Source organism: Lepus europaeus, chromosome 18 (genome assembly GCF_033115175.1).
Source record: "Lepus europaeus isolate LE1 chromosome 18, mLepTim1.pri, whole genome shotgun sequence".
NCBI classification, from domain to species: Eukaryota; Metazoa; Chordata; class Mammalia; order Lagomorpha; family Leporidae; genus Lepus; species Lepus europaeus.
Window position 1 is genome coordinate 57,022,194 of NC_084844.1, and position 21,973 is coordinate 57,044,166.

At 47.8% G+C, this 21,973-nt stretch overlaps 1 protein-coding gene across 1 annotated transcript in view; it reads right to left on the minus strand.

Annotated features, from left to right (window-relative positions):
* HS3ST3A1 (heparan sulfate-glucosamine 3-sulfotransferase 3A1) overlaps nucleotides 1-19,957 on the minus strand; it is a 103,213-nt gene extending 83,256 nt beyond the window's left edge. The window contains exon 1 of the mRNA XM_062216362.1: nucleotides 19,356-19,957. Coding sequence (XP_062072346.1) covers nucleotides 19,356-19,957 — 602 coding nt within the window. The remainder of the gene's footprint in view (nucleotides 1-19,355) is intronic.
* Nucleotides 19,958-21,973: the final 2,016 nt, after the last annotated feature.

Consider the following 21,973-nt stretch of genomic DNA (forward strand, 5'->3'; position numbering starts at 1 on the left):
GCAACTCTGTCTACTAAAGTAATGTTGAGACTGAAATACCCTCTAAGTCCTTTCTCTACAAGCCTCGATGAGTTGGAGAGAAATTAAAACACTATGTAGTGTTTTACTTTTTTTTGCCACGAACAGCAAAATTGTGAGTCAGAACATAAACAAATCGATAGGTTTGGTTCTCTCACTCCTAGGGTTTTTTGCTTTGATTTATTTTTTATGTTTTCTTGCCATCGCCAAAATTTCCAGAGAAGATAAATGAAGTTATCAAGAATCCAACAAAGTAGTTGGATCTTGCCTGCTATTATGTACTCTTTAAAAAACAGATTTATTTATTTTTATTTGAAAGCAGAGAGACAGAGAGAGAGAGAGATCTTCCATTTCCTGGCTCACTCCCCAAATGGCCACAACCACCAGGGCTGGGCCAGGTGGAAGGTAAAAAGTACTTTGGCCATCAACATTGCTTTCTCAGTTACATTAGAAGGGATCTAGATCAGAAACAGAGCATTGGGGGCTCAAACTGGTGCTCCAATATTGGATGCAGGCATCACAAGCGGAAGCTTAACCCTCTGTATAATGCCAACCCCTGCTAGTTCATATTCATAGTGAAGAAATACAGTATGTCACTAATGGAAGAATAGTCCTTGGCTGAGACATTTCAAAAAGATTTCGATGTTGAGGAGAGAAAATACAGAATATTTAAATTCCTTCATTCTATCATGGAGTTTTCAAATGAGTGTTCAAGAAGATATAGACTGAAAGTGAGTCTATCTCTCTTTTCACTCTTGTAATGGAGTTGAGAACAGGTTGTTGCAATGGTTCCTTGAAAACATGCCACTACGCTTCTATCAAAATTTTCAAGAAAATTAAACAAACATCTCGGACTCTGCATGTGTTTAATAATGAATGTTGGAAATCACAGCACCCATCCAATAAATTGAAATTTGTAATTTCCAGGAAAAAAAAAAAAAGAAAAGAAAAAGTAAAAGCTAGCTGAAATCCCCTGATAAACTTCTGATGAACTCAGTCCGTGTAAGGAGACACAGCAGTGCAGAAGCTGGGACCTCTGCAGTAGCACAGAAACACACTACATGTATCTTAAACTCTGCTTCCCTCTCGGAAAATTTTATTTACATGTGTCTGAGATCCCGCTGGTCAGCTCAAGTGCAGGAAAGAACAGGAGGCAGGACGGATTAGCGGCTACGTGGGTGAGGTTCACGTTTCCTGCCTCTTGGGACATATTTCCATTTACTCATCGCCTCGCTGCTCTCTGGCTTCTGTCACACCACAAAAGCCTACCTGGTCTCTAAGTCACCAGTGCTTCCGTCACTGACCAGGTCAACATTCCCAAACCTCTACGCAACCTTTTCATAGCATTCGATACCATTGACCTTGAAAACATCACCCCTCTCTTACTAATGCTTTGACTATAGAAAACATTTAGAAGAAGTGTACAAGCAACACCCATATACTCACTAATTAATTCTGAATATGCATTTTGTATACTTTCCTTGTCACACATCTATCCATCTTCCCATACATCCTTTTTAATGTGTCTCAAAATAAATGGTAGACATCAGTACAGTCCTTTTTTAAAATATTTACTTGTTTTACAGGCAGAGTGAAGGGGGAAGGGGTAGGAGAGTGAACCATCCACTGGTTCACTCCTCCAACAGCTGAAATGGCCAGGGATGGTCCAGGCTGAAGCCAGGAGCCTGAACCACCTGCGGGTCTCCCGCATAGGTGGCAAGAGCCCAAGTACTGGGCCTATCCTCCACTGCTTTAGCACAGGTACTTTAGCACCGAGCTGCCGGAACTCAGTCAGCACTAGGATATGGGATGCCAGCATTGCAAGAGGCAGCTTGACCCGCTGTACCACAATGCCAGCCCCCAGGACATTCCCTTCTACACACTTCTGCCTGCATGGCACAAATTATAGAAACTCTCTCTTTGGGGTCAGGATATAAACTTGTCTTTCTGGTCCTGTTCTCTTTCTCCTCCCTGCTTGTCTCCTGCTCCACACTTGGAGTGCTGAAGGATGGTACAATCTCAACAACCCTGCCTCCTGGATGGCCCCTAAGTCTGACCTTACTTGTTATCTCCAGCTTACCCAGAGCTCTTTCCACTCTGCACATCCAAACAAAGTTGCTTGTTGTCTGTGTTACCTGCTACTGCTCTACCTGCATTCCAATCACAGTTACAATTGCTAGGAAGTATTCAAGTATTCTCCAATTGTCTCCTTTCCCTCATTGCTGTAATTCCATATAGAAGTTTACAATTCCCACTAATATAACATCTGGAAAATCTTTCCCCTACTCTCCATAATCCCTAAGATTCCCAAGTGCAAGCCTCCATCATTTCGCAACAATCACCCACCAGAGTAGGCATCCATATACCCCCAAGGTCGAGATTTCCCAAGCAGAACCAGACGCCGTCTTTAAAACCATTCCCCCCACCCCACCCCCTTGAGAGCCATCAGCACTCACTGCCCTGGCCCAGCCTTGAGAGCTGCAGGCAGCCGACAATGCAGCCACTGCTCGCCCCGCCCAGGCTCCTGAGCTCTTGAAAGGTAGCTGGTCCAAATTGAGACGTGCTACCAGGGTAAAATACACATGAGATTTGGAGGAGTTAGTATGAAAAAACATAAAATATATCATTAACCATCTTTTATTTTGATTACATGTTAAAATTATAGTATTTTAGGGGCTGGCGCTGTGGCGTTACGGGTAAGGCTGCTGCCTGCAATGGCGGCATCCCATATGGGCACAGGTTTGAGTCCAGGCTGCTCCACTTCCTATCCAGCTCTCTGCTATGGCCTGGAAAACTGGTAGAAGATGGTCCAAGTCCTTGGGCCCCTGCACCCGCATGGGAGACCCGGAAGAAGCTCCTGGCTCCTGGCTTCAGATTGGCGCAGCTCCAGATGTTGCAGCCATTTGGGGAGCAAACCATCAGATAGAAGACATATGCCTCTGCCTTTCTGTAACTCTCTGTCTTCCAAATAAATAAACAAATCTTTTTTTAAAAAAATTATAGCATTTTAGACATATTACTTACATTACAATATCGTTAAAATTAATTTTGCACCCTTATTCTTACTTTTTTCAAGGTAGTTAGTAGAAAGCTTCAATTGAAATGCATGGTTACTATTGCATTTTCACTGGACAGTGCTGACCATGAATCTTCATAAACATACCACTTACTAATCCTCAAAGGGTGGCATCTGGCCTAGCAGGTAAGATGCCACTCTTGGGACACTCACAACTTGTACTGAAGTGCCTGGGCTCTATACCTGGGATCTAGCTGCTGCCTTCAGCCTCCTTTCGATGCAGACCCTGGGAGGCAGCGCTAATGGCCCAAGCAGTTGGTTCTTGGAATCCACTTGGTAGACCTGGGTTAAGTTCCTGGCTCCCAGCTTCAGCCTTGCCCAGCCACAGCCATTGGGAGTATTTGGAGAGTGAACCAGAAGACAGGAGCACTCTCTCTCACTCACTCTCTCTAATAAATAAATGGAAATAAATACAAATTTAAAAATAATTCTCAAAAATCTCTCCCCAAACTTAGTTCCCTACCTGACATCTCACGCCTTTCCTGCACAGGCAGAATTTTGAATTAAACCTCATTGGGAGGGTTTTTCAGGAGAGGTTGGGTGACAGTGAGTGGGACCTCTCCTATTGTTCCTTCCAAAATGCTTCATACAATGCCCAGGCATCCAAAGGGGGAAATGGAAAAGGGAGAACAGGAGAAGACCTACAAACCAAACTCACTCAAGTACAAGAGCAAGGAAACATCAAAGTAGACCATTAAGGGTTTTTTTTTTTTCTTAATTTATTTATTCAAGAGGCAGAGAGACAGAGAGGAAGCTCCTTTTCACTGACTGAACTCCCCAAGTGCTTGCAGTAGTCAGGGCTGGACAGCTGCCAAAGGCAGAAGCTAGGAACGCAGTCTCCCATGAGTAGTAGGGACCCCATTTCTGTGCCTATCACCTGCTGCCTTCCAGGGTCTGCACTAATAGGAAGCTGGAGCCAAGAATCCAACCCACACACTCTGATAGGACCTGCTCCTGATTATTAAGCTATTTTTTTGCTTTTTTGAGAAAATGACCAATGACTATTTTGATTCCTGTTTATATGTTTCCTCCAAAATGGAATGTTTGAGTGAGCAGATAATCACATTTCTAGGAAATGTCACCATCTCCAACAACTCTGCCTCTTACAGAAACTTCCCTTGGACCACTGCCATGAAGTTCCGAGACAGAGAGAGAGAGAGAGAGAGAGAGAGAGGGAGATCCTAATGCAGCTGTCACACAGGAGCTCTGTTATTTCTGAACTGGATCTTGAATGCAAGGTTCACAACCCACACTGGGCACTCCACACTGCCTCTGTGTGTGTTCACTGTGCGTGCCCACCTGAGGGTAACAAGAGAACTACTTGAAGCCTTTAACCCAGCCCAGAAGTCTGCAAGCTGCAGCCGCTGGACCCAAGGTCTGTTCTGTTAGGTAAAGCTTTAGTGGAACACAGCTACACCCATTCATTGACTTCCTGCCAGGGGCCGCTTTCCAGCTACAAGAGCAGGATTGAGGGTTCTGCTACTCAGTAGCCTTATGGTCCACAAAGCCTAAACTATTTGCTATCATCTCATCTTTTCCAGAAACAAAATGCCGAATCCTGGCCCAAAGGATCATTTATTTTTACATTTTCTTATTCAACAAATCATATATCTAGCATGTGACAGGTAAATGCAAGCCCAAGACTCTAGGCACAGAAGGTTGAGAATGACTGAAGTATAGAATCCAGGGCACTGAACACGCACACTTACCTTCTCAAAGGATCAAGAAGCACATTCATCTGAGTCTTTTTTTTTAATGTTTATTTTCATCTACTTGAAAGACAGAGTGACAGAGAAACAGGGAGAGACACAGAGAGACCTTCTACTCTCTGGGTCACTCCCCCAGATACATACAACAGCCAGGGATGGACCAGGCTGAAGCCGGGAGAACTGCAGCTCCACCCAGATCTCCCATGTGGGTGGCAGGGACTCAAGTACTTGGGCCAGCATCTGCTGCCTCCCAGGGTGCTTTAGCAGGAAGCTGTATTGGAAGCAGAGTATGTGGAACTTGAACCAGCACTCTGATGTGAAATGCGGGTGTTACAGCAGGAGCTTAACCTGCTGTATACACAGTGCCCCCTCCCATCCTAGTCTTTTTAATCAGGACTTCAGAGTCCTCACTCCATGTTTTAAAAATTTTTTTTCTATTGAGATATACTATAGAAAAACATTTCATCTTCAGCCTTTTCTGCACACTTATCCACAGGTGTCAATGTAATTTGTCACAGTAATACTTGTCTCGCTTACTGCATGGGATCCACTCTCTCAGTTTATCTTATTACACATGGATTTTATACATAGCTCCATGTTTAAAAAAGTTTCTTATATACTAATGTTTTGTGATTCGCAGTTTGAAAAACTTCTGGTATACTCATGGGTTTCCCTGTATCCAAGTGTCACACCGTGCCCAAGACACATGTGCTAATATTTATTACCTGTTCATCAGAAATGTTTTCAATGTTTAAGGAAATGGAAATGCTAGTTACTGTGTTTGGTCCTTACACATTGCATACAGGTAATGAAGTGCCACACTGTATCCCACAGAAATGTAGCATCACAAAAACAAAACCAACTCTTGGCTCATGCCAAGTTCCTACAGTCTAACTCTGGTCTTGACCATAAATCATTAAGCTGTAAACAAGCAGCCTTCTCCTTCAGCTGAGATTCACTTGTCCCATCCATGCAATTTTGTTATGTTTTAGTTTGGGGTTTGGCTTTCAATATGTGAATTATATTCTAATACATTTTTAAAAAAAAATCAGTATTTCAAGGAGGTTAAAAATGTCCCACTTATTAACAAGCCACTGCCACCCTTCGCCACAGGGCAAATGCACCTGAAAATCCCAAGAATTTTCATCGCAAGCATCAGCTCCCTGGGCCCTCCCCACGTTCAAATATAAAACAGATCCAGCGTGTTTTTTTTCCATCATTAAACCCTAGCAGGGCACTCTGGTCGACCCTCTGGCTTTGGGCAAAGCCTTTATAACAGATACTCTTATAATCCCAGGGCCTCCTACACCAACAAGAAAGAGTAAGGCCCCATTAGAAAGAAAAACAAGCAGCCTTTCTTTCTTTTTTTTTTTTTTAAAGCCAACCCACAAGATTTGATGAAAGAAACTACAAGAATAATTAGAGTCCACCAGGAAACTTTATTTAAAAAAAAAAAAAAACAGATGCCAAGTTTTTGTTTACTTAAAAAATCTTCGCCTGTGAAATAAAACCACGGCATCACTGCAGTGTTTTCCTCTTGCCAGAATTTTTCAAAGCCCTGTGTTCCTGCAAACATGGCTCCAGTTAAGAAAGGTGACGAGGGGAACAGTTAACTCTGGGAATGTAACTTTAGTTGTAGCTTAATCCAGTCCCCTTTGTTAATAACCTAAACTTTATAGGAATCTGCAAAGATTTATGACCATAACCCACACATCATGTTTTTGACTTTGTCATTCAAACCAGGCTGGCCATGTGGATATTTCCTAGGGAAACGAGAGAGGCAATCCAAGTAAGAACTCGGAAAAAGGGAAGAGGAATTTTATTCCCATAATTTGATTGATTACTTCCTATTCTGAACACTCCAGAGAGAAAAAGCAAACTTTTTCCTGACTGCGCTCGGGTTTCTGCCACTAATCTTCCACAAGCAGGCAACAACCATAAAACACACAAGTGACTGACAAGGATCCAGCAGGCCCCCGAAACAACGAGTATACCATGATATTGGGGGAAATATCCGAGACAAAAGACAGAAATTTAGGGACGAATAGACTCTTGATTTGATTCAGTTCAATGCTTTACTTCACCAGTTCTGGGAGGAGAAAAAAACAACAACAAAAAAAACCAAAAATGCTTTGACTGGCTCCATTTGAGGAATATTGTTGCCGTTGTTGCAAACCCTCCAACACTAAATGTGTACAGTTTGGGGCATGCAGTGGTTTCCCAACTGCATTGTCAGAATTAGAAACCCTGAGTGTCTGGCTTTTAGGTTAATCTTGGGCTGTTTTTTCACATGCAAAAGCCAATCTCCGTCTGTAAGAGAGCATCTATCGCCAGCACCCTACGTATGACTCCATCGCAAGGAAGTCCAAATCAACAGCCCCGTCTTATGTGGCTAACAGCCTGACCACTACAGGAAGTGCTTGGTGCTAATAATGAGTAGCCAACAGGAAATCAATTAGATGCAAGTTATTAACAACAACAATCATGAAGATAAAATAGCACTTGGGGTAGCAACTGGGCTTTGCTCTGATGGTGGGCATTAACTAAGTGCAGAATTTTTTTTGGTAAGTGTTCATCCAAAAGCAAAAACAAAGAAAAGGATGAAAAAGACAGACTTTGGCAGTGGCTCAGCAATGGTCAGGGAGAGCAGTCATTGGAGAGCTCCCTCAGGTGCAAAAGAGACTACAGGGTGGCTGGGAAGACTGCAGCCCATGGACATGGGTCACCAGCTCACACAAGGGCATTCATTCTATGCCGTTCTCTGACAGAATTGTCCGTATATGGCTACTGCATGAAGGGCAAGCCATCCGAGTCCCTGAAAATGGTGGGATTGAATGGCTGCCCCATTGGTACAGCACCCTGGATATGTTTGATTCTGGTCTTGGACCTTCAGTTAGAAAACATGCCAATGCATCCAAAGACAGGGCAAAAAGTGAACATTTAGATTTAAGTATCCATGTTGGCCTGTTGGGCTCCAATTCCAGGAGCGGCAAGCATCCTCCGCTTACATTTCTGGCAATGTTTTAGTTTCCTCATGAGGAAGTTTAGAAGGAAGAAGTTTGCTCATTTGATCCATTTGAGAAAGTTGCTCTCACAGGAGAGAGCATGGTGATGAGCAAGGTATAGGGGACAGGGAAACGTGACAGAGGGGAGTTGATAATGGGTACCAAATTACAGGCAGATAGGAGGAATAGGTTCTAGTGTGGGATACGAAAGCTTCCTGTATATTTTTCAAAGAACTGAAAGAGAACAGTTTGAGTGTTCCGAACACAAAGAAACAGCTAAGTGTTCAGAGACAGAAACTAACTGCCCTGGCCGGCGCCGTGGCTCAACAGGCTAATCCTCCGCCTTGCGGCGCCAGCACACCGGGTTCTAGTCCCGGTCGGGGCACCGATCCTGTCCCGGTTGCCCCTCTTCCAGGCCAGCTCTCTGCTGTGGCCAGGGAGTGCAGTGGAGGATGGCCCAAGTGCTTGGGTCCTGCACCCCATGGGAGACCAGGAGAAGCACCTGGCTCCTGCCATCGGAACAGCGCGGTGCGCCGGCCGCAGCGCGCTACCGCGGCGGCCATTGGAGGGTGAACCAACGGCAAAGGAAGACCTTTCTCTCTGTCTCTCTCTCTCTCTCACTGTCCACTCTGCCTGTCAAAAAAAAAAAAAAAAAAGAAACTAACTGCCCTGACTTAATCATTACACATTGTCTTCCTATATTGAAATGTGCCATGATTATGATCAACTAAAAAAATAAATTTTAGAACACCAGAGTTTCTTAGTTGTGATTTTTTAACAAGTGGGGTAAAATCAATTAAATGTCCCAAGATTTCTGAAATGCTCAATGATAGGATGTTCTGTGATCAGATGATTTCTAGAAAACTGAAAGAGAGAAAGAAGTTGACAAAAACCAGAGGTCGGCTTTAGATATTCCATAACACCCATGGGTAACCCAACAGACCCTTGAAGCGGACCTTCAGCATCCTCCAGTACAGAGTGAGGAATCGATAGATTTGGTTTATACAGACTGAACATCTGCAATCCAAAAATACAAAATGCTCCAAACTTTAAAGCTTCCTGAGGGCTCACATGATGTCTCAAAGGGGAAATTCAGCATTGGACCCCATATGACTGGTTGCAGTCAAAACACAGGCAGACTGAGACACAAGGGTTCCCCAACAGTTAGTTAAGGTAGTTAAGCTAATAACCCCTACTTCTTTATTTATTTATTTTTGACAGGCAGAATGGATAGTGAGAGAGAGAGAGACAGAGAGAAAGGTCTTCCTTTTTGCCGTTGGTTCACCCTCCAATGGCTGCTGCGGCCGGCGCATCTCGCTGATCCGATTGCAGGAGCCATGTGCTTCTCCTGGTCTCCCAAGCGGGTGCAGGGCCCAAGCACTTGGGCCATCCTCCACTGCCTTCCCGGGCCATAGCAGAGAGCTGGCCTGGAAGAGGGGCATCCGGGATAGAATCCGGCGCCCCAATTGGGACTAGAACCCGGTGTGCCGGCGCCACAAGGCGGAGGATTAGCCTGTTAAGCCACGGCGCTGGCCTAATAACCCCTACTTCTTAGCAGAGTACCTGGGTTTGCATCCTGGCTCCAGCTCCCCGTTCCAGCTTCCTGCTAATGCAGACCTGGTAGCAGCAGGTGATGGCTCAAGTAGTTGGGTCCGTGCCACCCACATGGGAGACCTGGACTGCACTGCTGGCTCCTACCTGGCGCTGGCACTGGCCCAATCCCGAACTTTGCAGAAACCTGGACAGCAAACAAGCAGTGGGAGGCTCTCCCTTCTCTCTCTGTCTCTGTCTCTTTGTCACTCAAATAAATAAATAACCTTCAGGCTATGTGTCGAAGGTGTATAGGAAACATACATGAATTTTATGTGCAGATTTGGGTGCCACCCCAAGATAACTCACTATGTATATGCAAATATTCCAAAAATCTGAAAACTGAAAACTCTACTGGTTCCAAACGTTTAGGGGATACTCCACCTGTATCGCCTTACATCTAAAATAGAAGACTTCATCAAACGTACACGGCAGGGTTCAAACAGTTCACTATTTGAAAAAAGGTTCAAAATGCATGAAGAAAAACTATGTGGAGAAATTCCAAACAACACATAGGGAATGGTATTAATTCACAGAAATTATTTTTATCTACCTAAGCAATTGCAGCCTCTCTCTTGCACGGAAGAGGCTTACAGATGAGATCCAATAAAGATAAGTGGATCAACAGTTAGTGCCTTTGAGTCTCCAGACGGAGTAGGGGTTGCTTTGTTTTGCTTAAGTAAAAATGTAATGTGGATAAGATTATTTTTACAGTTGTTAGAAATATCAAAGAGGAAATGTTTCAAGGGAGATTTTCATTACTCCATTCAGCCACAAGCCCAGAGACATCACTGTGTGTTTAAAAACAAAGCAGGGGATGACATGGGGCAAAAACGCTGAAGATGCCACTAGAAATGCCTACATTCAATGCTGGAGCTCCTGGGTCCTGAGTCCTGGCTGTGCCTGTGATCCAGCTTCCTGTTGATAGGCACCCTGGAAGACAGCAGGTGCTGGCTCAGGCACTTGGGACACTCCTTCCCATGTGGGAGACCAGACTGGATTGAATTCAGGGCCCTGCGCTTTGGCCTGGCCTGGTCCCAGCAAGCACTTGTGAACTGAACCAGGGGATGGAAGATTTCTCTTGGTGTCTCTCTTCCTCCCTTTCTCAAGTGTTTTAAAGATTAAGGGCTTCTGTTGTGGCACAGGTTAAGCCACTGCCAATGACACCAGCATTCCTTATGAGCACTGGTTCCAGTTCTGGCTGCTCCACTTCTGATGCAGCACCCTGCAAATGCATCTGGGCAAGCAGCAAAAGAGGGCTTACATACTCAGCCTTGCCACCATGTGGGAGATTGGAATGAAGCTCCTGGGTTTGGCCTGGCCCAGTTGCGGCCATCTTGGCCATTTGGGGAGTGAACCACTGAATGGAAGATCTTCTCCCTCTCTGTGACTCTGCCTTTCAAATAAAAAAAATCTGTTTCAAAAGATTATTAAAAAATAAAGCAAAAACACCAGCATGTCGCCTAGACAGGAAATCTGAGTTTGATAACACAAGGCCCAGTAAGACAAACCAACATGGTTATAGGATGCTCTGGTACTGGCCTGAAAGAGTTCTGGAGAGAGAACTTTCTCTCTTCCTTCCTCTGCTTTGCTCCTGTGGCCCGTTTCCTAAGCCACAGTGTCTAAATCAGTTGCAAGCATTTGACCAAGTAAACAGATAGAAGATTTAAGCTGGCCTGGAAAACATGGGCCACGTGGTCATTTTAGCCATAAGGAACTTCCACAGTCCTGGCTCCACCTCTTCACCTTATTCCCAACCCCCCAAACTCAGACACCTGCAACTTCTATATTTGTTGGGGGGGGGAGCCATATGCCCCAGTCTTATTATCTTCTGAGCCTCACTTGAGCTCTTTACATCCTCAAAGTGCTGTCATTTATTCTGAAGGTTTTGCTCTCTGACATCGCAGGAGGGGGTTTCTCATATCTTCTTCATTTTGTACTTTTCAGCCACAGAAAACAGAGAGAAAAGTAAAACTCAGTGCCTGTTTTAGGGATAGGAGAGTAAGAAGACAGCCAGGAACCAATTTTCTGAAAGAAGCCAGGGGAAAGATCAGCCTATCTGGGAGTATCAGGTGGAGACTGGGGAATAGGGGCAGGCAGGCCATTGCAAGGCCCTTCCCAAGGAAAATGCAGAAGGCACACAGCATCAAAGGGAACTGGCATGGAGGAAGCACCTTGGATGCCCCTTGGCATCTCCTGTCTTCACTCTGGGTTTCAGAATTATTTTAGGTATTAAAATGTCAAACACTAATTCTGAAAATCACCATACACTCTTCACCCAGACTCCTCCAAGATTATTATGTTGCACAACCCTAGTAGAACACAATGATCAAAACAAAGACGTTAACTCGACAGGAAGCTAAAATGCAGGCATTATTCATATTCCATAAATGCTTTTTTTTTTTCCATAAATGCCTTTTTCCTACATCAGGAGCCAAACAAGGCTATCCCCTAAATGAGGGGACTTTAGAAATTTCACTGAAAAAAAAAATGAGATTAAAATATCAGTTTATCTTTACATGAAAAATCTTTAAATCCACACACAGTTTCTCCATCACATGCATTACCATGGATCTTACCCATCAATAATGAGGCACAGCTCACCTCCTCAGAGAGTGCATAGATCTCACTCCATTTTGCACAATCTCAGCACTTCTGAAGGGTTTTTGGTGCAGTGTTTTGCGGGATGCCCCCTCGATTTGGGTTTGTGTAGCATTTTCTCATGGTTAGACCGAGTCAAGGGCTTGGGAAAAGAATACTCCGCAGGTGCGCAGTGCCAACCATGGATTATGTCAGAGGAACGGGACTGATCGTTGGGTGCAACTGTTGTCTGCCAGGATTCTCCGCCGCGACGCCCTATTTGTCCTTTCCCCTTCAGTCTTTGTTTTCTTTAATTTTAAGAGGCAGAGAAACAGAGAGAGAAAGAGAGAAAGACGCACATGCCCAGAGAGAAGGAGAAGGAGAGGGAAAGAAATGTGCTACCATTACTGGTTCACTCCCCAGCCTGCAATGGCGGAGACAGGGCCTGGCTGAATCTGGGAGCTGAGAACCCAGTCCAGGTCTGACACATGCGTGGCAGAGAGCCGACTATGTGAACCGTCATCTACCGCTTTCCAGGGTTTGCACTAGCAGGAAGTTGGAGTCAGGAGTCAGTCAGAGGCAGCCACTAAACCCAGGCACTCTGATGCGGGATGCAAGTGAGTTGCCCATGAGGCCAAAGGACTCTCCCCTGCCAGCCTTCATTTTACCCTGACCCCCACCCTGCCCCCAACTCCAATCCTGGACTGCCTCACAGAAAGCTGTGTCCTGGAGGAAATGCCGTGGCATTTGCTAGGAAGCTGTCCCCGCCCTCACGCAGTGGGTAGGCTCTGCAACAAGGCGTCTCAGGTGCATTAAGGGTTAAGCAAGCTTTTGTGCGCTGCCTGTTAAGAATCCCAGGACCCTCCACCGGTGCCTGCACCACCAGGGAAGGAGTGAGGCTGTGTTACCAATGTTCAAACAAAATCATCTGGAAGTATTTTCATCTGAAGCTGGATCTCAGAAACAGAGGCAAAACACACTAACAGAAGTAATCTGGGGCAGATGGCATTCCTTTCAGCCATACACACGTCTAATATAAATCTCCTAATCATTTATATCTTGGTGTTCGGCTTTATTGTAAAGTCAAGTCTCTTTTATTTCTCTCCAAAGAATAAACTCCCTACCTAAAAGACGCGAACGCTCCTTGCCTCGAGCAGCTGATGTGCAGCTCAGCTGTGCTAGGCTGTCACACTTGGCCTAAATGCCATCTAAACAGGATGCATTCTTGTTTCCTTTTAAAAGTGAGACTGCAAAGACGCTCTGAGCAGAAGGAGGTTTTCCAAGCTCTCCCTGCAGGCTTCCGCGAAGGCGCCTCCTTCCACTAGGTGGCGCTACACGTCACAGTCAAGGTGGACGGATTTTGCAACCTTCGGAAGAATCCTGCTAATGGCAAGTGTTAAACTTCATACTTAACGCACATTTTCCGTTCTTTTTCTGTATGTACTGTCATCAGACAATTTCTGAAACAGGCAATCTCTGAACTTCTGGAGTTCAGTCTTAAAGTGTTCCTAGGGTAAACGTAAATTTTTAGGTGCACGAATGGCCATTAGCACCTAAGCGATGTAAGATTTTAAGAACTGCAACGTTGGAGGCAAAGAACTGTGAACGCGTTTCAATTCAGTAAACTCAGCATTCTCTCAATTCCTAAATTCTGGCTTCATATAAGTTTATCTATTACCCAAGGGTAAATCCATAGCCCCCACCGAGATTTTTAATGGTATCAAATTAACAAACTTTTGAAAGCGCTGACAAGCATTTTAAGACAATTCTTATAGACGTCACAACCAGGGAGCTAAAATACTGTTCTGATGCAATGTCAGCTAACATATTCAAAGCATATATTAAAAATGAAACTTTATTTTCACAACTGTTAACTTATTACTTCAGGAGAAACAAATTTCCTAAAAGGTTGGAGTCTGAAATCACTGGGAAACACAGACCAAGAAACAAAACTCTCTATCAGCGGAGCTACTATTAGTTGGTAGAGGACGCGCTCCCTCAAAGGAATAATGCTAAGTCCAGCAAGTTCCCTTCTGGGCCCAGAGATTTGACTGATGGTAACCATAATGTGCAATGGCTCAGATGCATCCCGTAGAGACAGAAGGCTCTTTTTTGTTGTTTATGCGAAGGAGGTTTGTTTGCTCTGTGACACTCTTCTCCTCACGATGGGAGCATCTGGTCTGTGTAAGGTTAGCCTGTGTTGTCATTAATGACACAGGCTTACTTTATTCCCATGACCCCTCCAAAAGACAGATTTGGCACTGAGTCTTTGCCGTCCAATCAACATACTTATTTATATGAGACAAACATTTTGGCCACAGCACTGCCTTTTTAATGGGAGGGCAGGAGAAGACTTTATTCCAGTGGGTTTCCACCCAGCGATGTCTACGTATTTCACATAAAGTATACTGGCGCTTGACACATCTGACCGTTATAAAGGAACACTCACTCACACAGAGTGCTCCAGGGCTGGCTCTACCAAGAGTGTTGCTGCTGCTGCTACCGCTGCTGCTGCTGCGGCTGTTGCCTAAGGCCCAGACCATGAGCCAAGGCTTGGTCCATACCCAAGATGTCCAGTACTGCTCAGAAGTTCCTACCGCTTAGTAACTTCCCTCGTGTTAATTCCACCACTTTCCTCACCTACTGGGTGTCTGATCTTGCATTCACACATGTATGTGTGAGGACATCACACATGCACACACACACACAGAGAACAAGGCCATTGGACCTGCTGTGCTGGTGTCGTCTGCTGAGGTTAAGCCCAACATGTTGACATCCAGCCAACAAATGACAGCATCTTGGCTCCTCCATCTCTTACTGGGTGGGTAGTGTCCACTTCCTATGAGCTCCTGGAAACTCTATGCATGGAGGAAACCGTCCCTTCTCCCTCCATGGACTTGCCTGCCTGCTAGACTCAGAGTCCAGGACACTTCTTCCCATTCCCGTTGCACCCTTGTGGCCTGCCCAAGGTTCATCCCTCTGCTCACAGGACAGAGAGTGCCTTTGGACTCCAGTCCACATGACCTTGCCTGGGTGGCCAGACTCTGCCTCTCCGTTGGCTCGAATTTCATTTCAACCCCTTCCTGCAGAAGGGCCTGGCTGCACAGGAGGGTGGGAAGCTGCACACGGAGGTACTTTGCAGCTGCTCCCAGCTGCTACAAAATGCTGATTTCTCCGTTTCTCCTCTGTTCAGTTCGCCTCCCCACTGAACTTAAAAAACAAGGTCGTGATCGTTAGAGGCCAGAAAATTCCCGATTTTGAGGAAGTCGGGAGAATACTAAGTCTTCAATTGCAAGCTGAGTCATCTTTGATTTTCCTGTATGCTCCAGACTCAAATGATTCAAGTCTCCTGCCGAAACTGTCCAGGCTTAACTAAAGAAAAGGAACTAAAACGTAGGATGTAAACATTCCTGTGTAGAGACTGGATAAGGAATACTTCCTATCTTGTATTAACATAAAAGACTAAAATGTTACAGAAGCCAAATATTTATATACATCTAAATGTACAGAGCTGGCCTTCAGTTTCTGGGGGGGGATGGGCTCCTGGAACCCAAATGAGACACCAAAACCCACGGATACTCCAGTCCCTTAGACAAAACAGCATGGTATGTGCCTACAATCCTCCCATACACTTTTAATCAACTCTAGAGTACTCCCAACACAACACAATCACCAGGTAAACAGTTGCCATACTGTATTGTTCAAAGAACAATGTTCGGGACGAATTGCATTCCCCAAACATTTTCGGTCCACATCTGATCCACTCCATGGATACAGAACCTTCTTCGCTCAGGAAGATCAACTGCATATTTATACTTTGTGTGTGTGTGTGAAAATACATCATAAATAGCGGTCCTTTGTCTTGGGGAAGAAAGGGCAGGCCTTTTAGCTGATGCCGACGCCTTCTAGTCTCTGTAAGATGAGGCTCGGGGCTCAGAACTTACACAGCCTTGTTTGATTCCCGTGCCTCCCCCAAAACACCGGCTCTTCTTCCCACTCTTCCTGCCCTGGTGCCTGACTGAGACCTTCACCTGCTCTTGAACCGCAGGAGAGGCCGCTGGTCTGGATTTCCAGGAAAGAGCTCAAGGTTTGGAAGCTGACGAAGCCAGTTTCCACTCACTCCCCTTCAGGAGCCCAGCGCACACACACACACACACACACTGCCCACGGGGCCGACTCGCTGCACAGGGTTGCCTTCCTGTAGCACGCAGGCCCCAGACACTTGTCGTCCTGATATCCTGTATGCTAAATTAAGTAATGAGGAATGTTTTTTAAACCCCTCTGGCTGGAATTTCAGATCCAGAAAACTCCACTCAAGTCTCCTAAATTATCATTAGCTAACCTCCTGGCATATAGAATGTCCCTTTCCCTTCATTTATTTTAGAGGAAGGCTGCGAGGACATTTTAAATCGGGATGAATAACGTCCTTCTTAGAGGTTTTGAATGACAAATTCACTTTCTTCACCTTTATTACAGATTTGCTCAAACAAAGGGATTTGTATCCCGCTACTTTTTCACAAAGTTTATATAAAGCATTTTCTTTTCTTCTCAGTGCATGAAACTGATGGAGACATCTTAGCAAAAGCCATTTCCGAACCTCAAATTCATTCTCCAGGGGGTTTTCTGCAAACTTCCTAACAGTCACAAAATTATCCCTCTGTGAGGACAGTAGGGGGCACTGCCACAACAAACTCATGGCAAACATCTCGCTGAGCCCCAAACCAAGGCTAGACATTTTAGGATTCTCCCAGGTCACTAGGCAAATAAAAATACTACACAGAGGTTATTTTTCTTCCATAATTCATTTCAGCATGCAAATATCAAGCTGTTCTTTCTGTACACGGGTGTGCGTGCGCGTGTGTGTGTGTGCGCCTGTGTGGTCAGAAGTGTGTGCTAGAAATGCTATACTACAAACTTTGGGGGCTGACTCAGGAAGATCTCCCCAAATCACCTGTTCTAAAATATTAGTTAAATAAAAACAGCTAAAATGTACTGAATGGCTAAGTGGCATTCTGGATGGGAGAGGGTTTTTTTTTTTCTCCCCGAAAGTTCAGGCTTCAGCCTTTCTCACAACATCAAACTCCAAGTTCAGAGTCAAGATGAAAGAGAACTGTGGGAGACATTTCATTAAATGATCACCATAACCCAGACCCCATAGGTTGGATTTTAAAATAATAATAATAGTAATAATAATGTTTTTCTATGTAATTGAGTTAAACTGAATTTATGCATCCAATAAAAAAAAAAAAAAACATTGCAAATAGTGAAACAAAGACATTGTTCCAACACTTGGAAAATTAGATTCACCAAACCATGAAGTCTACTGTGTGGTTATTTTTGTAACCACCATAAATTGCTTTACGGGGACTCTTCTGCTGAAATAAACAATCCAAGCAGGTTTACTTTTCAGCCCACATCCAGTCTCCAAAGGAGAGAGTGGCCTCCAAGTTTATGACTCTTTCTCTTTTCTTTCTTGTTTTTAATGCTTGTGTTTCCAGTGGCCTTAAAGCCTTCCTTCCCTGCTCACAAGCTCAGGAGAAGTCCCACAGAAAATAAGATCCAGGTCTGTAGATGGACTGTGCCCTCATATGCTCATTTTGGGAGCAAACAGCAGCACTGTTACTTCGTGGAAATCAAGTTGATACGGCCAGATGAAAAACAAAGACTTCAGTACTAAATATTTCACCATATTTAACAGCACACCTCATAGCCCAGTGATGGCTTAGAACACTACAGACAGTCAGCTTGAGCTGTGTTCGCTCACAGCACTGGACGAGGCCAAAACCAATGCAAACTGCTACAGATAAGAGTTTTAGGGGTCTTTAATCACTCCTTTCTTGTGTCCTTGGTGGAAAAAAAACAGAGCTGCCTTTGTGCTAAAACAGAACGACTTGTTGTTTCCAGATTCAACAGGTCATTTTTATAAGAACTTCCCAGAGGATACGACATAAATGACAGAAACACAAGGGGGGTATTTTAAGTGGCTGATGACTTTAAATGATCTATATTCTATATTAAAGGAAGGCTGTTTGTTTTTCTTTCCAACAAATGGAAGGTTACTGTTTTAAAAGTGTTGAATGTTTGGATTTGATTTTTTAGGACCCAAACGTTTTCTCATGAGTTCAGTTACTGCAAATTCAGCTCCCGAAGTTGATCTGAGGGTGAGCCTGAGCCAGCAAGTACATAAACTTGTCAAATCACATCCACGTCTATTCCGAGGTTAATTTAGTGGCCTTTTGAAATACATCTAAATTGTGTTGTAACTTCTGTAATATTGTTTCTGTTAAAATAACAAAGGGAACACATATTTCACCAACAAGATAAACTCCATAAAAATGGAAAATTCTAGCAACGTGATGTTTCCTTGGAGGAAAGAGATTTAAAAAAAAAAAAAAGCCAACATTTTATGCAAACAAAATCCAGGAGACACGAGGATTTATTAGCATTTTGGCACATTATATTATGAAAGGTGGCAGGAATTTGAGGCAAGTGGCCAATTGAAAGCGAAGATCTAAATGAGACTTTTCTGCTAACCTGTAGCCTATACTCGCACGGTTTTCACTACTTTTTTCTTCTTCCTCCCTTCCTCCCTCCCTCCCTCCCTCCCTCTCCCTTCATTATATCGCCTACCTCATTAGTAAAGAGCACGGTTTGAACATCTTCAGAAAGTGTCTGCTTTCCCACAGACAGAAGCTATTTTTTTTTCTACAGATTTTGAAAGCGCTTTACACAACTCTCCTCTTCACTCCCAAACAAAAGCTAAGACCAAGGAAGCTTTCCCTAAAATGCTGGGTCTGGTTGCTGGCGCTGGCTGGGACACTGCCTAGGCTGCCTGGCACGTGACACCTTTCCCAAGCTTCCGTGTGACTTACCGCTCAGGACCAGCACCTGCCAGAGGGCAAGGTAAACCAACACCTGACAGTAACCGCAGGGAACTGCCCAAAAGATGGAGCAAGAGGTACCTTAGTAGCTACTGAATATGGTCCTAATTTAGGAGAGGGCATTTTTCTTTTTTCTTTTTTCCCCTAGCTAAACAGACACTTTCACAGCGCGTGACAAAGGGATGAGACCCCAGACCCCCTATTCTAGGCAAAGGAACGCCCCAGGACTAAAACCCCTCAGGCAAAAAAAAAGAAACACTTCCTCCCCACGCCCTCCCCACTACACCCACTGCCCACGTCCAAGGGGAAGAAGACACGCTGAGGGCAAACCCCTCAACTGAAGGGCAGCTACCGACGGGCCCCCGCCTCGCGCGTGAAGACGGAGGGAGGTAGCCCGGGGGTCACCCGGAGCTCGCCCCAGTCCCCCAGCCCCTGCGCCCAGCAGCCCTGCGTTCCGACCGCCCGCAGCCCGCGGCCCGCGCCCGCGCGCACTCACCGGTACCAAGCGAGGCCCTTGTCGTAGCTGCGGTCGAAGAAGTGGGGCTCGGCGCCCACGGCGCGCACGTCGGGGTGCACGCGCAGGAACTCCAGCAGCGCCCGCGTGCCGCCCTTCTTCACGCCGATGATGATGGCCTGCGGCAGCTGCTTGCTGCCCTCGTCCAGGAGCAAGGCCAGGGTCCCCGGCGTCGGGGCCTCGGCCACGCTGCTGCCGGCCCCAGAGCCTCCGGGACTCGCGGCCAGGCCGGGAGTCTCCCCTTCCCAGGCCGCGACGTCGCCGGGGTCGCGCGGCACGGGCGGCCGGCGCCTCCGCGCGCGCTGCAGCTGCAGGAGCCGCTTTCTGTGCGCCGCCGCCGGCCACCTCGTCAGCTCCCGCCGGCCTGCGGCCAGCACGCCGCGGCCCGGGGCCCCCGCCTCCTCGCCGCCGCCCGACAGCCCCGCGACGGGGCCCGACAAGCTGTGGCAGCGCTCGGCCAGGCAGTAGAAGACGTAGAGGGACGTGAGCAGGGAGCAGAGCGTCAGCAGGAACTTGCGGAAGATGCTGCGGGACAGCGGCTCGGCAGAGGTAGGCAGGGCGCCGGCCGGGCCCGGAGGGGCCATCCTAGCCGGAGGCGACGTCGGGCGGCGCGCGGGCCATGCTAGGACAGGATTCCGCCGGGTGCCACCGAATGCCCCGGACGGGCCTGCGCGCCGGGCGGCGGCCACATCGCCCGTGCGCCCCTGCGGCCGTGCGGTCTGCCCCCAGGAGGCGGCGGCCGGGGCCCCCTCGAGGGGACGGAGCCCCGCACTGGGTCCAGAAGAGGGCACGGGGCCGGGGGTGGGGGGAAAGGGGACGGCGGGGCCGTGCTTAGGAAACCATCGTCTTAGACGCGCCCAAGTCCTGGGCCTCGGGGCAGCAGCTCCCCCGAAAGGTCGCCCGGGACGGGGCTCTCGGCGACGGAGGCGAAGGCGTGCGGCTCTCGGTCCCGGGGCCGCCCTCTCGGCGCGGGTCTCCGCTCAGCGCTCGCGCATCGCCGCCCTCGGGGTTGGTGGCGGCCCGCGCGACTCCGGGAGCCGCTGTGCAACCGTGCGCCCTGCACAGCGGGCGAGCGGCAGCGTCCCCGGCCCTTCTTCCTGGAGTCCTCTCAGGCCGGGAAGTAGGTCCTGTCCGCCTGGTAGCGAGGTCCAGCCCCCCTTCTCCAAGCCCCTCTGTGCGAACCGAAGCCAGAAAGCGGTGCGCTCCCCTCGGTGCGCGCGCAAGGCCGCCCCGCAGCTGCCCCGGGCCCCACCTGGGAGCGGCGCGGTGGAGCCGGCTGCGCGGGACCTGTCAGCGGCCGCGGGCCCTGCGCTCACAGCCGCCTCCAGGGCCGCCGCCGCCGCCGCCACACGTGGGGCGCGGAGGGCAGCAAACTTGGCGGTGACGTCAGCGGCCCGGGCCGGACCAGCCCCCCGGCCGAGCGCGGCAGGGGCAGGGCCGGGCGGGGTGGGATGCCGCAGAGGGGGCGCGGGCTGTGCGGCGGGCGACGGCGGCCCAATGGCACTGGAGGAGAAGGGCGGGGGCGGCGGGGGCGACGCCCCTTCCCCCTGCGGCTGGCGCTCCGGGCTGGCGGCCTCGCCCCCCTCGGAGCGGGGCTGGGGGCTGCGGCGACTCGCGGGCTGCCCGCCTCTGACTGACAGCCAGGGATGGCCGGATCCCCGGGGGCCTGACTTCCACCCAGCCAGCCGCTCGCTCCGCTGGGGACTGCGGACGTCTCCAGCTCGGGCCAGCGCTCGCAGCCCTGCGCAGCCTGCCGCCCCCAGCACTGCCTTTCCACCGGCCCGGAACCTCCTCTCGGGTCCCAAAACTTTTGCAAGTTGTGTCCGCTGCTGATTCCAGTACGCCGCGCCCCTTGGGCGTGGGGCAAACTGAGTTTCTCCCAGCGGCTCCAACTTCGCCTCCTCCGCTGCTGTCCACCCAGAACGAAGCGTTTTCTCCGCCCCCACCCCCAGCAATGCATATAATTTTGATTGTTTTCCTTTACGTTTGTTTAGGAATATCGACAGTGCCCCGGGAACTAGAAAGGTTCAGCCCCTTAAGAAATGACCCCACAAGGAAAGCAGAGTTAGAAAGTAAATTAAAAAAAAAAAAAAAATCCATGCGCCCAGCTGTTGGTGAAGCGCCTTTATATGCAATAGTGTCTGAGTGTGTGTGCTCCCGCGCAAAGGGGTTAAATGTCCTTTCCTACGCGGCGGTTTCCTTTTTCTCTGGCCTCCTCTGACCCTACATCCCCTTCATGGACTCCCCTGAGAGAAGAGGTCAGAAAGGAACAGAAACCGCCTTGCTGTTTAATGGAGGGAGGTGGCCCGTGCAACCTGCAGGAGGTGGTTTTTTGTTCCAGTCCTATTTGTTCCTTATTGCATGGCTTCCTGGTCTCTGCGGGGCGCCTCCCAATGTGAGGCAGGTTCCTACCAGCCCCTCCGAGTGGTGGGGCTGCTTTGGGAGACCCAAGGTGGGTGCTGCAGGGACAGTGGTCTTGATCCCGCAAAACGTACCAGGAATTCCTGCTTCCCTGGTGCTGGGACTGTTGCCTGCTTTTCCAAGTTCTGTTTCACCTTGAAAGTGGAAGTTGGGCAAGTCCCCTCTGGGCTCCCAAAGGG